Genomic DNA, 20,731 nt, shown 5'->3' on the forward strand with positions numbered 1-20,731 from the left:
CCCATCACTAACCAATTACCTGATTTCCACTGAATCCATGATTTTGTGATGTTGCTTTGATAGGGGTATAAAACATATAAGTTATTCATAAATAAAAAACAAATGCACGTTAGGTTGGTGCAAACACGACCATAAAACAATACAGAAAAAGCCAAATAGGAAAATTTGCATACATTTAATAATCAATATTTAAACACTACCTATCCAGTTTGGATTATTTCTCTCTTTAATTAACACCATACGAATTGTTTTATTATCTACAAAGGATTTCATAAGTTACATATGTTGCCTAAGCTGTTATTTTCGGTTTCCAATCGTCATTCTTGATACGAGGTCTTGAAGGGCACTTAAATGACGTACAGGTAAAGAGAAAAGCGCGTTGTTTTCCATCACTCCTGTCGCCATGTGCATTCAAAACGACTACATTGTGAGATATAATTGTCTTACGATTTTCAGAGTGCCCATTTCAAAAGCTCTGTCCTTCGGAGTAAAAAAGTGCAAAATAGGGATTGTTGTTCACGTCCAAATACAGATAGGCCAAAGTTTGGGTGCAGTTTCCAAACGTCTCCAATAGATGGCAGTCACGTTCAACCCTTCACTAACTTGCAAAGGCGAAGGACTAACCAATCACATTGAAGCAGTTCGAGTACTAACAACAACACAGCCTTGCATGATATCTGTGTAAGTTTAATTATCAGTATTATGCAAACATGTATGCATTTGCCACATAAAAAGCTTAAAGCATTGCATGTGGTCGTGTTTATACAATATTTTGATAAGGACTATTTATTAAATGTTGCATTTATTATATGGCATAGTGTTTGCTTGTCTTTCAAATGTTCCAAGCTTGCCTGTGCTAACTTTTAGGCAGGCTGCTGGCCACAGTGACAGGAGAGTAAAAGTGTGAGGTTGCCATGGAAACTGAGGGTAAGGTAAGGACATAAGGAGAAATTATGTATTACATGCTGCTGCCTTTGTCTCCATTTGTCTCTTAAGACTATGTGTTCAAAAAGGTGATCAAATGCAGGGCAGCAGTTGCCTGGGAACCAGGAAAGCCTCTGTCCATTGAGGAAGTGGAGGTTGCTCCACCAAAAGCCCATGAAGTACGCATTAAGGTGGGTCCACAAACATGCCAAGCTTGTATTTCAGAAACTGTTGTCCAAACTGACTTAGTATATATTTGATACTTATTTTTTATATTTTAATTTTATTGTACACTATTTTGTTATTAAACTACAAGCAAAACATTTTCTCTAAGTCTCTTCAAATTCATTCTTTTAGCACAAAATTCATCATCGTTCGTTTCTCAATCCCAAGACAATACGTCATCAAGCCTGGTTTATTTAAGTTAACTGAGCATTACATTCACAAGTCATAAGCATATTGCACCAATTTATGATTAACTAAGAATAATAATATTCAACTTCAAAAATTCATTAAATTATTCAAAAATTGTTAACTTATTATTCTGAAATAAGACAGTCTTTATGAAGTATGCAGGCTGCAAATGCGACCTCCGGAGGCTGAAGCCTTCCGATTGATAAACGGCCATTGATAGATGAGCCATTAGGGGGTTGGGTCTTTATCTCCTTAGGTGTGAATTATATCAGTATTTGGGTGATTCTCACGAAAACTTGGTTTTAAAAATGTCAAGCATGAAAATGTAAAAATTGCTTAAATTTACTTTTTTTCCCACCAGACATTGAAAAACAGAGTCTGGAGTAAATGGGAACATTAATTTAAAAACTTTTACTTATCATTTAACACTTTTTGTAACATAATTAAAAAAATTTTTTTTTTAAAACATCAACACTGACATATTTTCAAAATGACATGACAAACCTAAAAGAACATAATTTGGAGATTCTGCACATGCATTTAAAATCAAAGTATTATGCTTCTATTAATTAAATTAACATTTAATAAGCATCTGTTGCGGTAATGATAATCAAAATGTCGTGTAAGCATTATTCATGTATTATTATACATAAATATTCAGTAAATATTTTTTCTGTCATCTAAAGTAGTCTAGCAAAACATCAATTTATTTTTTTTCTTAAAATTTTTGTGTTAATTTGATTAAATTACAACACAACGCATGTTCAAACACAGCCGGGGACATTGCGGTAATGAGAATTTCAGCAGAAAATGAAATAAAATTTCCAATTATAAATTCTTATGTTGAAATCACACATTGTGCAAGGTAGAACACAGTATTGTGTTAATTCTGATGCTTTTTAATGTTACTATATTACACATTTTAAAGCTAAAATCATTAGTGCCTTGGTGTTTCAATGGTTTCGTGAGAATTACCCATTTATGAGCATTGCATATTGCCTTTACACAGCAAAAAGTGTCTTCCAAAGTTAAATCAATATATTGTTTCATGTGAATGAGTGGGTAAAATTGTTTTTACATAATTTTTGTAGCAAATTCTCAACTCTACAACATCCAGTAGTTTTTACTTTGTGAACATATGTTTAGTATGTTTCCTTGGCCTTATTTTTAGCAACTTTTAAAATATGTTTTACTAACCAATATAAATATGTCAAGAAGATAGACATAGAACTCTTGTATTAAATAAAGGTTGATCATGTTTTACCTTGCAGTATCTTAATAAATCACCTGTATGTGGTTTTGTGATTTTATTTATTTATTGTTTTTAATGAATCAATTCACTAATGCCAGATTGCAGCATCAGGAGTTTGCCACTCAGATTGGTCTTACCTGTATGAGGCCGATAAAATGAGTCCCCGGCCTTTTCCTTTGATCCTGGGGCATGAGGGGGCTGGAGTGGTGGAAAGTGTTGGACCAGGAGTCACAAAATTTTCCAAAGGTAAACCCCCCAAAACAATCAATCAAAAATGTTGCAGTCTTGGTTGTGGTAGTAATGCAGATAACTGCACAACCATATATCTACAGGAGATAAAGTCATTCCTCTGTTCCTGCCACAGTGTGGACAATGTGAACGTTGCATGAGTCCAAAGACAAACCTCTGCCCTAAAAACTGGTAAGTTAACTGGTTGCTTTATGATAGTCTACATTGCTAAAGTAAATTATGTTTAGACAGAGAAGAGCTGTAGTTATTTTATTATCAAATTTTTTTAAATTCTCTCTCAAATGTATGCACACGTCTCTCTGCCTTTTAGGCAGAATACTCAACAAGGTGTTCTTGCAGATGGCACCAGCAGGATCACCTGTAGGAATCAACAGGTTTATCAGTTTATTGGTATCAGCACCTTCTCTGAATACACTGTTGTGCCAGAGGACAATGTCACCAAGATTCATCCAGATGCTCCGCTGGACAAAGTTTGTCTGTTGGGCTGTGGGGTCTCTACAGGATATGGGGCAGCAGTTAACACAGGCAAAGTGGGTTTAAAATTAAATGATTAATATATTACCATTTGATCATGTTATCTTTTCACAGTATATTAGATCAAATGGCATTTTTTTTCTTCTTCTAGGTAGAAGCTGGTTCTACGTGTGCTGTGTTTGGTTTGGGAGCTGTCGGGCTGGCAGCCATCATGGGATGCAAGGCTGCTGGTGCTGCCCGGATTATTGCCATAGACATAAATCCAAATAAATTTGAGATTGCCAAGACATTTGGGGCAACTGAGTTTGTAAACCCAAAAGACCACAGTAAACCCATTCAGGAGGTGCTAAGAGAGTTGACTAACGGTGGTGTTGACTTCTCTCTTGAATGTGTGGGGAATGTGATGGTTATGGTAAGTACCAACAACTGAAGAAGGATAAAAGTATGAGTGAATGTAAACAGAAGAAAGCAAGTTGTATTTGCTATTAAAGGGGAAATACACTGTGTGTGTGTGCACATTTATTAGGCAAGTTGTATTTTTGAGGACAACTATAGGGTGACCATACGTGCCATTCTTCCTGGACGCGTCCTGGCCAGGATTTCGGGTGCGTCTTCCGGAAGTGGTATTTGTCGACCGCATACATCATAGAGGATTATTATTACAGAAAAACAACCATTACTTTTTAAGGTAAGAATGAAACTACGATTGTATGTCTTTTGTTTTTAACTGAATGGCGTATGAGGTAATACGACTTCCAGAAGGCGCACCGAAATCCTGGCAAGGACGCGACCGGGAAGAATGGCACGCATGGTCACCCAATACAACTACAGAGCTCTTGGTCAGTTCTAAATGTTAACAAACCCTCAAACCTGAACATTTAAGTAACAGGGTTCCCACGGGTCCTTGAAATCCTTGAAAGGTTGTGAATCTGGGGGGAAAAAATTCAAGGCCCTGGGAAGTTTTTGAAAATATCCACACATATATACAGGTTATTGAAAGTGCTTGAATTTATTTTATGCAATGAGTTTTCTGGGAAAAAATCCATATTATTCCCTGTGTAGTGTAGGATAATATCATAAAACTGTTTGCTTTAAAGGCGTATATTTTCTGTATAACGATTCATACCAAAATGCCTTTTTGCATAGTTGTGTTTGACACGTGAAAACATCTCTGGTTACGTATGTAACTGTTGTTCCCTGAGAAGGTAATGAGACGCTGCGTCTTCCTTTCCATACTTTCTGCGTCCTCGTAATGCCGTCTTCGGCAATACTTCAGATAGCGATATACTTCCTGGCTCCTGCGTCACCCTGTCTTTGTCGTTAAGCCTCACCATTGGTTGAATTTGATATACACATTCAGATGCACTTACCCTTGGAGGCGTCCCCAAATGGCACCGCAGTGACGCAGCGCGAGTTCCCCAAAAAGGGAGCTGTACCAATGTATCTTAAAAGGTAACACGATGTACCCACATTTAGTCCTTGAATTTGAGGGTATTTGATCTGGAAAGTCCTTGAAAGGTCCTTGACTTTTAGGTAACTAAGGTGTGGGAACCCTGAAGTAGTAAAAGTGAAGTTTTGGCTTTCTTAAGAAAAAAATTATATGTACATTTATATGTACCTTATTAGGCAACTATTACTGTGCAGAACTACATGAAAAACAAAGATTTTCCCATCTCACTGTTTTTTTTATCTTTGTTTTTCATGTAGTTGCATAATAATTCTGCACACTAATAGTACACCTCTCTGAACAGTGTCTGGGAGGCTGTGGTTGCGGCTGCACAAAATGTTGATTCTGAACAGAACCAGATCAAGAAACTGACTGACTCTGTAAATAGAAGGCTTGTGACTGTTATCGAAAAGATGGGTGGCTATATTGGTCAATGAGTTTTTCTTTTTATAAATTTCAGAAATGTTTATTTGTAAATTTAGAGTTTGTTGTTTATTCTCACTTTATCAGGTGAAATGGGAAAATCTTTGTTTTTCATGTAGTTGCATAATAATTCTGCACACTAATAGTTGCCTAATAATGGTGTACATATAAATGTTTTCTTAAGAAAGCCAAAACTTAACTTTTTCTACTTCAATATTCAGGTTTGAGGGTTTGTTAACATTTTGAATTGACCAAGAGCACTGTAGTTGTACAATAACAAAAGTAATCCTCAAAAATACAACTGCCATATTTTAGTTGGAGAATGTAACTAATACGTTTTTTTCTCTAATCAGAGGGCTGCTTTGGAAGCGTGTAGTCCTGCAGGAGGAATCTGTGTTATTGTAGGCTGGAATGAGGTGGAGGAACTTAGTCTGGTCCCTCTGGACCTTCTGCTTGGAAGAACTTTGAAAGGCACTTATTTTGGAGGTAAAAGGAAAAGTTTGAAAAAAGCTAAAACGTTATAAAGTCATGTTGTATACTTGATAAATGTAAAGTTTTTTGTAGTTCTAAATGTGTATGCTGGTGTCATTATCATAACCTAACATTTTTAAATAGTCAGCTGATATACTGTAAATATTGCAGGTGATGCACCAGAGCACCTTGCTATTATTTTTGATTGACAGGTTGGAAGAGTGTTGAGGCAGTGCCCAGGCTGGTACAGGATTACATGAGCAGTCAAATTCTGCTGGATGAGTTTGTGACACACAGACTGACTCTTGATCAAGTTAACCAGGCTTTTGATCTAATGGTCAGTGGGAAAAGGTCAGATTTGCACATCTACTAATACTTTATATACTATTATGATTACACTGTGTTTTATTCTTAATTTTTTGTGTAGTTTGTATATGAAGAGTTTGGTTCCAAAACGCAATAAATCCATTTTGACAAATTTTGGTAAAAACGTGTTTTCTATACCAAGAAAGTGACAAGATGAAAACAACTATTTTCTGTTACAAACTTTCACACAGCATCTTTAGGTTATAAAAACATAAAAAATTCAAATCCATAAGTTGATTTTCAAAGATTTATTATAAAAACGGATAATTTTTTCCACAAAATGCAATAAATCCATGACAAGTTTTTATTCAAAATGCTATAAATCTATTGAATCAATAGCCTATATAAATGTGCATTCATCTTTGCCATGTTATATTCATTTAGTTGACTAGTTGTACACACTAATTAAAAATATAAACATTAATGTCATTAATCAAAACACTTACTTGGTCATATTAAGAACCCTGTCATTGCGGTTACTTGACGTCCTCGCTTAACGTCTTTCATAGAGATCAGCTGTAAAATGTTTTTGGTCCTGCTCAATTTTCGTTGACTTTGAGTAAAATTATGTAAAGTTTTTCATAAGATCCTCTGGGGTCAATGTGTTAGCATGAGAAGCTTGCTGTCGGGAGAACAAGCACCCGTCTCCCGAGTGCTTCTCAGGGAAAATATTAGATGCTGATGGCTTACGTTTCTTTCCCATCACAGAAAACCATCACAGGTTTAGCGATGCAATTAAAGTATTATTTTGTTTTGTTTGTTGATCACGAAGTACAAAATAGATGAGGAAAACTAGGACTCCGTGGGCTGTAATATCAGAAATGGATTTATTGCGTTCTGTAAAAAAGGAGCAGTGGCGTTTATCGCATTTTGGGTAAAAAGGGAGAAAAGATGACAGAATAACACGGCGGATATTGGATTTTGCGTAAAATTAAGAATTTACTTTTAACTACTGACCTGATATAATACTGATTTTGGCAGTAACTCATTTTTTTCAAAAATGGCGTTTATCGCGTTTTGGAACCAAACTCTTCATATGTTCTTGGTCTGTTTCTCTAAAGGCCGGGATACACTGCACGATAATTGGCCGGCCCAGACGAAAGATTGCCATCGTGAAACTATCGTCGCGATTTCTGTGATCGTGGCTCTCCATCGGTGGTCCTATGTCGTACAGTGAGAGAGGTTCAAAGACGGCCGTTTTCCCGGTCTTGCGTCCAAGGATAGCCTATGATAGTTTTCTGGCAGTGTCAGAAATTCGGCATGATCAACGCACAGTGTGTTTGCTGCGACGACCTGCGCGCCGTATTTGTTTACCACGAGTGCATGCTGTTGACGTTGCGCAACGTGTGACGCAGCCGCCGAAGCTTCCGTGTCATCATCGTGCAGTCTACATGCCTCTCGTGCCCGAGTTTGGACGATACGTGTCGCACAGTGTGATAAGGTAATGATCTTATAAGAGGACAAAAATCGTGCAGTGTATTCCGGGCTTAAGAGAAATAACATTGACTTATGAAAGATTTCTACTGGTTTTCTTTTGAGAGAAAACTAACATTGTTGCAGTATTGCGTTGACAAGGAATTACTATTAAAAGTGGAATGTGTACATTTTAATATAATTTTCAGTGGTGTATAAAGACCTTACATAATGAACTGTAATGCTTATACTACCTTAGAATGAGCCATTTCTATCGACATACACAGCATGATCCCCTTAGATGAAGGGCGCCATTTTGTGCTTCCATGTTTTAGTAGCTCTAAGCGGACAAACTGATCTACAAAGTGTGTTTTGTCACAATGTAAACCTTATTGTTTGACAACATAGGCTACATACAGGTCAGAAAGGGGCGGAACTATGATAATGACTGTTGTGTCCACATCAACAGGCCAAGGAAGTAAACTGTTGCCTGCAATTCGTGCGTTTGTTATAGTCCAAAAAAAAAGAGATTTAAGCTGGAGACGATAACTCGCTTCATCTTTAAGTTGGGATTTGTACCTTTGCATATCGTTAACATGTTCCAACACACACTTACACACCAAAGGATGTTTAAAATCCTGATTGTGCTTGAGGGGCTCTGTGATTGGATGACAGGTGTTGATTATCATTCCCAAGTGTCGTGAATCATGATCAGCACTGCTGCTGTTTCTGCTTGTTTGGCTTTTTGCGGCACCGGGAGAGCTGACAGGCTGATGACGTCAAAGTACCATTTCGATAGCAGTCTCCTCTTTACAATTTCTCTAGTCGCGCTTACTGGATTTTAATGTCATCTGCCTCTCTGTTCTTGTGGCACCACATGAAGTCAAACAAGCCTGTTGTATCAGTCATTGTTAGATCAGCGTAGCAGTCAAAAAACAGAAAGTGGGAGGTCCTGTACGGGACAAATCGATTAAGCTTTAAATACGGGACATCTCAGCTAATACAGGACAGTTGACAACCCTACCTGTCTCAGAAGACGTCATCTCGGCCGCCATAGCTTTCCTATGTGCTTTAAAGGGAAAGGGTGAGCTATGAACTGAACCGTTGGTTGCATTTCGCAACCTCAACACTAAATGCTGTTAAAATTTACGCATTGCACCTTTAATGCAAATAATTTTTTATAAACCCCTATTACATAAAGTTTATGCTTTGATCTCTGTCTCTCCTCAGTATTCGCACAGTGATCAAGATGTGACATGGAGTTGGCCCATCTCCTCCAAACAAAACAGTGTTCATGTGTACCTCTCTGCTGCCAAAAAAGGTTTATCCAGATGCTGAGCTAGACTTTATTTTTTTATAGAAACTATAATGTAAAGACAAAAGCAAATGTTTGCAAAGAGATTGCACTGTATAGTGCACCTGAACACTGACATGCTACTTTTTAAATGTATGCTTCCTTAAGGAGTAAATATTACATATGTGCACAATAAAGCTTTTTTTGTTGTCAACTGCCCTTAACTGAAAGGATGCAAGATTTCATGGGACAACACAGGAGTGATTGTGATTTTGCTCCATATGGTCACAGCACAAACCAGAACTACAATCTCTGAAATCGTTATAGGCTATATAATTACTGTCCTTTGAAACAAATAATAACTAACCTATCCTCTTATCAAATGACCTCTCATATCTAGAAGACTACATGTTGTGTGAGAGAAAAACATAAAGTTTTGCCACAAACACAGCTATTCTGAATATTTCAATAGCATAATCGAACCTCCCACAACTGGCTTTTTAACGTTATTAGTTTCCACATGAAACGTGAAGTCAAATCCAAGTGTTGCGTAGTGTCAAGCTATAGGCTAAACATCTGGCGTTTCCGCCGTTGCGCAAGTTTAACCATTTACATGCAAAGCTGCACTTTGTTCAGCAGCTGTCAATAGTATATCATAATCATATAAATAAATACTACTAGTAGTGGAAAGTTCAGTAACGTTAGTACTAGTCACTCCTGAACCACGGCAACAACGCAGCTTTGAATGTAAGTTACTGCTCCATTAACATACTTTTAAACAAGTTGTTGTTGCACGTTAGATTAAGATCTGGCATGTTACCAGCTAGCCTCCTATTTCGTTTATGTTAGACACAAGGTTTTTCCTGTTTTAACATACAGAATCATTTTACATATAGAAAAATATGTTTACGATCAGAGGAAAGTGAAACTTAAATGCAGATTTGTAAAAGTTGGCGCTGTTATGCTAAAGCGATTAACATGGTTAGCTGTCAGACGAAATCAATGTAAAGAAAGGTGAAATAAGGAACACGTTGTAATAAGGGTTTAAGTAATGACTGCTTAGGACCTTAGGTGGGATTAATTTATATGCCCTAAAACTAATCGCGAGATCGAAGCGTAATGCTAAAGACGACAAACTCCGGGGGTAACGTTGGGCATGCCTACTGTGTATAATGTTACACCACATGTCTCGCATAACTTAATGTACACTGACCAAAGACGGTGGCCAAAACAAACAAAGATTAATAACTTTTTTCCGTGTGTATAAGTGAATGTTGGTAGAAACATTATTTTTTTTTGAAAGTGGGTCATATTTGTAGTTGAAATTAGTAAACACGTACACTTTCATATGATAATTTAAAACAAATTTATTTTTTTATACTATAGGCAATCAAATAGTTAAAAAAGATTATGATTATAGACTGTGTGAATAATTATTAAAACAATTATGGATAACACACAAGTGGGTCATATTTGTAGTTGAAAATAGTTAAACACATGCACACTTTCATATGACAATTTAAAGCAATTTTATTTTTTTATACTAGAAGCAATCAAATTTTTTAAAAAAGATTATGATTATAGACTTATTAAAACAATATGGATATCACACATTTCCAAACATGAACGTGATCATATCATTCAGAAAGGAAAGCTCAGGTCATCAAATAGAAGCTTTGCATTTCATGATTTTAAAGGAGCAGTACGGCCAATAGATGGCGTTATATAGTTAATTTCTGATATACAGTCAGGTCTATAAATATTGGGACAGAGGCACATTTTGTGTTATTTTAGCTGTTTACTCAAAATGTATTGCAGTTACACTCATATTTTGACTATTGGCTTACAGTGCACACTCTCAGCTTTATTTTGAGGGCATTCACATCCAAATTGGCTGAAGGATTTAGAAATTACAGCCGTTTAATATGTAGCTCCCCCTTTTTAAAGGGGTCAAAAGTAATGGGACAGTTGACTTAAAAGCTGTTTTATGGAAATGTATTGTCTATTTGTTAAATAATTTCCTCATGAATGACAGATGTTAAAGGTCTGGAGTTGATTTTTAGTGTGGTGATTGCATTTGAAAGCTGTGTGGCTGTGAACCCAAATCATTCGGTTCAGGGACATTTCCATGCAAGTGATACAGACCACATTTAGGTTTCAAAAACACAACAAATCCATCATAGAGATGGCAGGAACATTAAAAGTGGCCAGATCAACAATTTGGTACATTATGACGAATGAACAACACACTAGTGAGCTCCGCAACATAACAATCCGGTATGTCTATATAGGAAAACATTGGTGGATGATCGCATTATCCTCTCCACGATAAAGAAAAACCCCTTTACAATGTCCAGACAAATGAAGAACACTACACAGGAAGTAAAGATGTCATTGTCAATCAAAACAATAAAGAGAAAATATTACAAGGAGAAACACAGAGGGTTTACCACAAGATACAAAAGCCTCAAGAATAGGAAGGGGAGATTAGACTTCAAAAAAAGTCAGACAAGCTCTCAAAAAGCTTTATTTGATGAGACTAAACTAATATTAACCTGTATAAGACTAATGAGAACAAAAATGATGGAGAAGGCCAAGAACATCTCATGATACGAGCAGACAACATCTTCAGTAAAATAGTATTCAGGCAGTGGGATTGCATTTCCATGCATGGCTTCCTAAGGCACTGGGTCGCTGGTGTTTTTTTGTGATGTAACAGAAGACAGAAGCATTCAGATAAATTTTTCACTTCTCTGGACGTTGTAAAGGGTTTTTTCTTTATCATGGAGAGAATAATGCGATCATCCACCACTGTTATTTTATAAAGACATACAGGATTGTTATGTTGTGTATGAACACCAGTGTGTTCTTCTTTAGTTTGTTGATCTGGCCACTCTTAATGTTCCTGCTATCTCTCTGATGGATTTGTTGTGTTTTTGAAACCTAAATATGGTCTGTATCACTTGCATGGAGATGCTCCTGAATCGAATTATTTGGGTTCACAGCCACAGCTTTCAATGCAATTGTCACACTTAAAATCAACTCCAGACCTTTAACATCTGTCATTTATGAGGAAATTATTTAACAAATAGACAATAACTGTCCATAAAACAGGCTTTTAAGTCAACTGTCCCATTACTTTTGACCCCTTTAAAAAGGGGGAGCTACATATTAAACGATTGTAATTCCTAAATCCTTCAGCCAATTTGGATGTGAATACCATCAAAATAAAGCTAAGAGTGTGCACTGTAAGCCAAAATATGACTATAACTGGAAAACATTTTGGTAAACAGCTAAAATAATATTTATGGACCTGACTGTAACTTATATATCAGTGTGTGTTTACAGTCTTGCAACAATACATAATGTCTTTCTATGCATGCACTAAAATTGCTTAAATCCACATGACTGATACAAGATCTAATATTTGGTACAAGGAAATTATTATTTTGTTCATTCCTCTCAAGAAAATTAGGGTAGTAGAATACAATAAACCAGGAAAAATACTAAAAATAAACTAACATGCATCAATGGGATCAAGAGTACGCAATAAAAATAATAGCGATAAGAAATTCACAGTATGATGTAATGCAGATGGCAATAAAGTGATGAGTAAATTTAAGTAATAATACATTATCTTTTTCTGTAAGACAAGTTTTATAATATCATTGTCATATATGTTCTTTGCAACTACTGTAGAAGGCTTTCAGACAACTTTAGAAACATTTACAGTAATAAACCAGTTTGGCTGTCATGGAAACTGAGGGCAAGGTAAGGACATACTGCACGGTATATGGAAAAGAAAAGCCTATGAATGTTATTACAGTTTGTTCTTTAAACACTGTAAAACAAACCACTTACTGTTTACTTCTCAAAGGTGATCAAGTGCAGGGCAGCAGTTGCCTGGGAACCAGGAAAACCACTGTCAATTGAGGAAGTGGAGGTTGCTCCACCCAAAGCTCATGAAGTGCGCATTAAGGTGGGTGCATTGCACAATTCTATCCTGTTTGAAGACATATACCCCTTGTTTCACAGACAAGGCCTAAGTATGGTCCACATGTTTGAGCTGTCTCAATTGTAAATAACTTGCACTGACAGATCTTAAAATAAGCCAGTGCAATTGATTTGTCTCAAGATACACACCCGTACAAGATAAATGGACATTTAAATATTACATTTCAAGTTGAAAAAGTTAAAATTATTTCAGAATAGATATTGCACCTATATCTTAACTACTTTATATGGACACATTTTTTGGCCATTGCTGATCCTGTGCTTAAATTTAAAGCATGGAACAATCTATTAGTCCATCTGCAGCAAAACTATTGTGCTATTCATTTCCCAAAACACAGCAAACTCAGATTAGTCCATATATTGATAGACTATGAGGCTAAGACTAATACATTTGATCATGGTGGTAAAACTGCGCTTTGACAGAAGCCCATCTCAGAAATTAATTTATTGTGAATAAGATAGAATTGCGAATAGTATTTGTGCTTGAGAAATGTAAATCTGTCAGTAATGACAGTAACTGACAACTTCTTTTGTATTTAGCAAGCATTATTTATCTCACTGATCAATGATTATCAATTAACCTCAGATAGCTGCATCTGGAGTATGTCACACGGACTGGACTTTCCTCCATGAGGCTGGTAAAAAGATGGATCCCCAGCCTTTTCCCGTGGTTCTTGGGCATGAGGGAGCTGGAGTGGTAGAGAGCATTGGACCAGGTGTCACAAGAGTATCCAAAGGTAAACCAAAACTCTATAAATGCCAAACGTATACAGTACTAACCTTATTATTACCAACTGAATTTACAAAGTGTTTTTAAGGAAGTAGATTTCAGTTTTTATATAATATAGTCGTTGGAAGTGTTTGAAACAAAATTATACCATTTTTTATCATATTAGTATTTCATATGAAGTGGCTTGCATGCAAAAACATTCAAAAAATATATACTGTAAAAACCATGGTGGCCAAAATTGATGTCCAACTTGATGAGCAAATGATATACATTTTTATTTAAATATTTATTAAGGATGCAATATTATCACAAAACCGGATAAACAAATATTAATAATAGTTATACCATGGGGCTGTTGAATGCTTTATTATGACTGGTTAAGAAATTTTTCATTGGTATGGATTATTTTTCGATAAATGAACACCTGACCTGTCAAATGTCTTAAAATAACAATAGCAATGTCTCTGGTAACTGCACTGAAAAAAATGATTCATTGCATTTAATATATTTTTTAAGGTAAGTGGCTGCAATCAATCCACTTAAGCTACATTCAAACAAAAGTTTTATATTTTACTTTACGTTACTAATCTTTTTTGTTCAAATATAGCTTAAACAAACTGATTGCAACCACTTACCTTAAAAAAATTGATTAAATGCAATGAATCATTTTTTTCAGTGTGTGGTATAAGTTGAATAATTGACAATGCGAATCACCACTTTGGGTGTGCATTATTTAAAAATAATTCAATGGCCGTCCATTATTCCTTACATAAAATTCTATTTAGTATATGCTTTATTAAGGGCGATTTATAGTTGTGCGTGGGTTCTATGCCGTAGCTACGGCATAGGCTATCCGTAGCCTGTGCGTAGCTCTGCGTAGCCTGACACACACCTCACAAAAAATTTAACAGCGTGTCAGTTCTACGCGGACCGCAAGCGCTGTGATTGGTCCACCAGAACCCCTCCCGTCAGGTAAAAAAAAACTGCGTCATACGTTTTTCCGTTTGTGACGGTGAAAACAAAGATGAGCCAAGTTGAGGAGTGATTTAACTCAAACTGCATCAAAAGTCGCTGTTTATTTACTTCCATCATTGCTGGTCTTCTCAAATTATACACAACAAGTTGCTGTTTCTTCTTCGTTTGTGGATTAACTTGCTAAGTTTCTTCTTCTTTCACGTTTGTGCTGCTACTGTGGTTACACGCGTGATACGGACTACCGGCACATCCGGGAACTTGACTGTAAATTTCGTCACCGCCCCTTTTTGGGTGATAGAAAAGCAGCGCTTCCATTGGCTTCCATTCAAAATAGCGGAACAAAGCAACGTTTTTACACAGCCGGCAGGCGTAAATAACTTATGAAATCACTCAGATTAAACATGTTGAGTATTTATCTGTCCATCCTGCCTGCCATAGAGCGCGAAAGGTACATTAACACATTTAATTTGGTCAATATAAAAACATGTTCCTTTCATTCTCACAGCGTCAAATTTTATGTAACAACGCCATCCAGTGATTGCTGGAAATATCGCTAAGCCAGTTAGTTGTATGGCTGGACGGAAAAGTGCACTCATTACTCTAAATATAAAGACATAATAAATAAATACGAAGTAACTTTCAAATACGAAGTAAAATCATTCACTTGCTTCCCTGTTGACTCGATGAGGTACGAGTAAATGTCCGGGTAAGACCCCTCTGGCCAATAGGGAGCGTTGTTACACAAATTTGATGCTGGGAGAATGAAAGAGACATGTTTCTATATTGACCATATTAAATATGTTAATTTATCTTTCGCGCTCTATGGCCGGCAGGGTGGACAGATAATTACTTAACATGTTTAATCTGAGTGATTTCATAAGTTATTTACGCCTGCCGACTGTGTACGAAGGTTGCTTTGTTCCGCTATTTTGAATGGAAGCCAATGGAACGTCTAGTGCGATTTCCCCCAAAAGTGGGCGTGAACCTGTTCAGAGACATTCTATGACGTTGCGCCGGTTGTGCTTATACTGCCTACCAGCGGTCGCGCGTGTGTTTGCACGTCGACGCGGACGACGACGCAAAAGTATAAATGAAAACCGACGCGGAACCTACGCCGTCGATGCTACGCCGTAGGACCTACGCACGACTATAACGAGCCCTTTTGTTTCCCTTTGTTGTTTTTTTTGCATATTCCAATAAAACTCTAGTCAAGTGGCTCGCATGCAAATAACATTTAAAAAATATATACTGTAAAATCCATGGTGGATGTGAAATGCTCTTACACTGCCATATATCCAAAGGAGATAAAGTTATTCCTCTGGTTGTGGCACAGTGTGGACAATGTGAACGCTGCCTAAGCCCAAAGACAAACCTCTGCACTAAAAACTGGTGAGTTTTATGATTAAATTATGTTTTTTCCTGAAAGCGTGTGCCTGCTTACCATTACTGTGTCATACATGCTCATATGCTCTTCTTCGCTATCATCCAGGGTGCAACTTCAGCAGTGTGTACTTGCAGATGGCACCAGCAGGATTACCTGTAGGAATCAACAGGTTTATCAGTTTATTGGTATCAGCACTTTCTCTGAATACACTGTTGTGCCAGAGGACAGTGTCACCAAGATTCATCCAGATGCTCCGCTGGACAAAGTTTGTCTGTTGGGCTGTGGGGTCACTACGGGATATGGGGCAGCAGTGAACACGGGCAAAGTGTGTGTTTGACATTAAATGACAATATATTAGCGTCTTTGTGATCATGTCTGATATATTTTTATGTGCTTCTATGGTGTGTTACTGTAGATCAAATGGCATTCTTGTTCATCATCTAGGTAGAAGCTGGTTCAACGTGTGCTGTGTTTGGTTTGGGAGCTGTCGGGCTGGCAGCCATCATGGGATGCAAGGCTGCCGGTGCCTCCCGGATTATTGCTGTTGATATCAATCCAGATAAATCTGAGATTGCCAAAACATTTGGGGCAACTGAGTTTGTGAACCCGAAAGACCACAGTAAACCCATTCAGGAGGTGCTGAGAGAGTTGACTAAAGGTGGTGTTGACTTCTCTATTGAATGTGTGGGAAATGTGGATGTTATGGTAAGTACCAAACACCAGGAGCTTGTCAAGTTTTTAGTGTATTAACAATACTCATAAATAATAGTTAACCATATGTGGTAAACTAACAAATATTGTGTCTTTTGATCAGAGAGCTGCTATGGAAGCGTGCACTCCTGCAGGAGGAGTTTGTGTGATGGTGGGCTGGACTCAGAAAGGGGAACTTTCGCTGGTCTCTCAAGATATCCTGCTAGGAAAAACTTTAAAAGGCTCATATTTTGGTGGTAGGACCTTGTAATTTAGCTTTTATTCATTTCATGCATGCCTGATCATTTCAGTCCACTTTTGTGAACATAAAAGTTTTCAATATAAGCTGCTAATGTGCAGTGGTGGATTGATGTCCAGCTTTGAGCAATTGACATCAATTTTTATTTAAATATTTTATTAAAGATGCATTAAAGATTTTGTATGCATGATGGATTGGTGTGTTTGAATTACAAACGAAAGCTGCAGCTTTTTAAAGAATTGAAGAGTTTCGTTGCAAAACGATATCCATTTTTTAACATTTTTGTCAAAACATGTTTATTATTATGTTATCATGTTATTATTTTTTTTATGGTGCTACTTAGCTGTACTTTTTAAGTTATGAAGGTTTAAATCAAAACAAACCAACTGCAGTTGCATTGAAATTAATTGGAACGCACAACCAAAAAACGAGATTTCTAAACAATAAAAAAAAATGGTGGTTATCTCGTTTTGCAACGAAACTCTTCAATTTAAGAAAGCTTGGAAAAAAATGACATGAAACACATGTGCAAAGTTTATATGGCTTTGGACAATGACTACAAAATATTATCACAAAACCGAATATTAATAATAGTTATACCACAGGGCTGTTAAATGCTTCCAATGCTTCCATATTCCAATACATTTCCCTAATAAGCTGTTGTCCAAAAAAAAGGCCTTAAAGGGGACATTTCACAATTATTTTTTAAGATTTAAAAAATCTTTGGTGTCCCCAGAGAACATATGTGAAGTTCTAACTCAAAATACCATATAGATAATTTATTACAACATGTTAAAATTGCCACTTTGTAGGGGTGAGCAAAAATGTGCAGTTTTGGGTGTGTCCTTTAAAATGCAAATGAGCTGATTTCTGCACTAAATGGCAGTGTCGTGGTTGGATAGTGCAGATTAAGGGGTGGTATCATCCCCTTCTGACATCACAAGGGGAGCCAGATTTCAATGACCTATTTTTCCACATGCTTGCAGAGAATGGTTTACCAAAACTAAGTTACTGGGTTGATCTTTTTCACATTTTCTAGGTTGATAGAAGCACTGAGGAGCCAATTATAGCGTTTTAACATGAAAAAAAAATCTGATTTTCATGATATGTCCCCTTTAATGGTTTAGTGTTTTGTCCATTTTGTTCCATACACCTCATATTTTATGGTTTAGTCCAACTGGAGGTGTATAAAAAGGAAATATTGTACAAATAATTTCCTGGACATTGCATTTGGCAACTACTGTAAATGTATGCGAGTGTGTAATACGGAGAATCAGCAATTGGCCCTTTTAGCAAGGCTTTATCTTTGTTGCCTTTAGGCAACTTTTGCCAAAAGATAAGGGTAGTGTGTTATGTTTAGATAAAAACATCAGTAACTCAAGTAAACCCAAGTAAATACCCCGGTTCTTTCTTTTTGACAGGTTGGAAGAGTGCAGACGGAGTGTCCAAGCTGGTGCAGGATTACATGAGTGGTCGACTAATGCTGGATGAGTTTGTGACCCACCCACTGACTCTAGATCAAGTTAACCAGGCTTTTGATCTCATGATCACAGGGAAAAGGTAATATATGTGCACCTATTGATCATGGATTGGTATAGTGCTGATAAAACCAATTTTCATTTGAGAATTTATCAAAATCGGTTCACACATCCAGACTTGTCTTGTAAGTGTCTCTATTAGGGCTGCACGACTATTACAAAAAATCATAACTGTTGATTATTCACCTTGGTATTGTATTTGCGGTTATTCTTGTCAATTAATAAATAGATTAATATAAATATTTTATAACTTCCTGTAAAGCAGCTGCATGGTAAATTCTAAACACCCAAAACGAAATAATAATGTAAATAACAAATAATTGGAATTAATTGGGAGTTATGTTGTTAGTAAAAAATCCAAAACGAATAACTAAAGGACACGTCATCTATCAATTTTAAAATTTATGATTCACCACTGTATTTGGTGCCCAAACATACTGGCGAAACACACAGAAATGAGCACAAATGGACAGCTGTAATTTAGACTTTTGGCAGTTATGTAATTTTTTCACCCTATATTTGTTTCGCACGCAGGGACAACATTTTTGTAGGCAGTGGCGGCTCGTGACTGCTCTTCGGAGGGGCGCAAATTTAAAACGTGTTCGGAGTGTCATGTGTGTTGCTCATGTTTTCAAGATGTGTGTTTTGTTGCATCGTGTGAGCCATGTGCATCACGTGTTTTGTCAAAATGGGTGCCTGCTACACACGCGTCAAAACTGTTTGTGATAAAAGAGACGCTCACGTTCACAAAATACACGCAAGACACTCCCTTAACATTAAACTCTGATTACGCATGAGATTATGCGAGTATCTGGCAAATGCGAGCGTCTCTTTTATCACAAACCCTTTGGATGCGTCTGCGGCAGGCCTTGTTTTGACAAAACACGTGATGCACATAGGTTCACTCGACGCGCCGAGCACATATTTTGAAATTACAAACCACACACATGACGGGCTACATACATGTTGTGATGAACTTCGCATCGTGCGCCCTCGAAAAGAGAAGTCACCGGCCGCCACTGTTTGGAGGCTAAACCGGACATTAGCGGGATGATGGTTCCCTCCTAAAAAGCCCATACATTTTTTCCATAGGCTTTTGGATTATTGCAAAAAATAAGCTCTATGTTTAACAAAAGTTTTACACGTTTTGTCCAAAAAAATGAACAGATGAATGCTTTAGGGATTTTAAGTCAAAATTTGGCTTTTTATATTTCTAGTAAATGCATTTAGACTTTGTATTCATCTGTGAAGATTAACTTGTTGGACAAAACGTGTAAATGTCTTAAACTTTTGTTAAACACCTAGCTTATGTTTTAAAATAATCCAAAAGTCTATGGGAAAATTAATGGCCTTTTTTGCGAGAAAATCAGTGTCCCACTTACTTCCGGGTTGGCCTTCAAAAAAACGTCATCCCTGCGTCACTCTATAGTAATCCCGATTAGTTTTTCAATTAATTGTGCAGCCCTAGTAGTCTCTATTAATCTAAATAATTTAAGAAGGAAAACAATAAACTTTAATAAACTTTTTAGCAGTGTATAAATTCAATGTTATGATGCAAGATTATTGCAATACTAAATTTATTTAAGGGGGAATATACACTTAATCTGTGTCATTCTTTCTTTTCAGTATTCGTTCAGTGCTCAAGATGTAAAATGAAAGTGACATTTAATCTCCCTCATACACACTATCCATATGCTGTCCAGTCAGGACATCTAAGGGAGGAATCAGTGTTACCTATCATCATGTTTAAGTGTTAGAAAATGTATACTTTTTAAGTGCTTATCTTCTAAAAACATTTCTTGAGCTACAGTTTCTGTTCCTTTACACACAATAAAGCTTAATTGTTGAATAAGATTCTGTTAAACCTCTTTTTTTTACCAGTAGATGGCAAGCTTGCACTGAAAACAGTCCTCATCCACTCCCTCTGTCTGTTCTCTCAGTGTGCAGTAGTCTGTATTCAACCCCTGCTATCTGCATTGAGACACACGGTGTAAGGTTTCAAACGTAATCTTAATCTAACCTGTATCATTTAATTGCGGCTTTTCCGAATATCCATAAAGAATTTGTGTTTGCTTTTCATGTCGTTACAGAGCAAACCACCATGACTCAGTTTACATATACATTTCGCTGTTACCCTTTGAAACCACTATCCACCAGTTCTCATTTAAAATAATATGATCATCTGACCTCTCATTGTCTTTTATTAAGACATTCTATGCGAAAGAAGCCTCCAGGAAAAACACAACCAATTTTGTCATAGGGAGACGGATGGGTCCGTGTCACCGGGGGTCGGGGAAACACATGCAGCTGATCACGGGTTGCGTTTTGACCTTGGTAATATTATATATTGATTTAATATAGCGTGCTCTTGAGGGTTAGAATAGCAGTTGTGGCCTGTCAAAGTTAGAGACAAA

General features: G+C 36.8%; 2 protein-coding genes across 13 annotated transcripts; both read left to right on the top strand.

Moving 5' to 3' along the window:
- Positions 1–65: 65 nt before the first annotated feature.
- LOC129422044 (alcohol dehydrogenase class-3) lies at positions 66–13,364 on the top strand. Of its 12 annotated transcripts, none has more exons than XM_073854320.1 (12): positions 463–681; positions 837–927; positions 997–1,115; positions 2,689–2,836; positions 2,923–3,010; positions 3,150–3,369; positions 3,465–3,725; positions 5,537–5,669; positions 5,867–6,005; positions 12,427–12,498; positions 12,605–12,706; positions 13,328–13,364. In XM_073854320.1, the coding sequence occupies exons 2-11, from the start codon at positions 915–917 to the stop codon at positions 12,606–12,608; spliced, it is 1,197 nt and encodes a 398-aa protein (XP_073710421.1). In that variant the 5' UTR covers positions 463–681; positions 837–914; the 3' UTR covers positions 12,609–12,706; positions 13,328–13,364. The 12 variants fall into 12 exon arrangements, with proteins under 12 accessions (XP_073710416.1, XP_073710427.1, XP_073710417.1 ...); XM_073854321.1 differs by having other exon boundaries at positions 466–681; positions 872–932; positions 1,014–1,115; XM_073854315.1 differs by lacking the exons at positions 12,427–12,498; positions 12,605–12,706; positions 13,328–13,364 and adding an exon at positions 8,664–8,941 and having other exon boundaries at positions 66–681; positions 5,867–5,991.
- Positions 9,407–20,171, top strand: LOC129422045 (alcohol dehydrogenase class-3). Its single transcript, XM_055177732.2, has 10 exons — positions 9,407–9,474; positions 12,427–12,498; positions 12,605–12,706; positions 13,328–13,478; positions 15,748–15,835; positions 15,936–16,155; positions 16,275–16,535; positions 16,645–16,777; positions 18,201–18,339; positions 19,944–20,171. The coding sequence occupies exons 2-10, from the start codon at positions 12,481–12,483 to the stop codon at positions 19,966–19,968; spliced, it is 1,137 nt and encodes a 378-aa protein (XP_055033707.1). The 5' UTR covers positions 9,407–9,474; positions 12,427–12,480; the 3' UTR covers positions 19,969–20,171.
- The last annotated feature ends 560 nt before the right edge of the window (positions 20,172–20,731 follow it).

The sequence above is a fragment of the Misgurnus anguillicaudatus genome, chromosome 16 (assembly GCF_027580225.2).
Source record: "Misgurnus anguillicaudatus chromosome 16, ASM2758022v2, whole genome shotgun sequence".
NCBI classification, from domain to species: domain Eukaryota; kingdom Metazoa; phylum Chordata; class Actinopteri; order Cypriniformes; family Cobitidae; genus Misgurnus; species Misgurnus anguillicaudatus.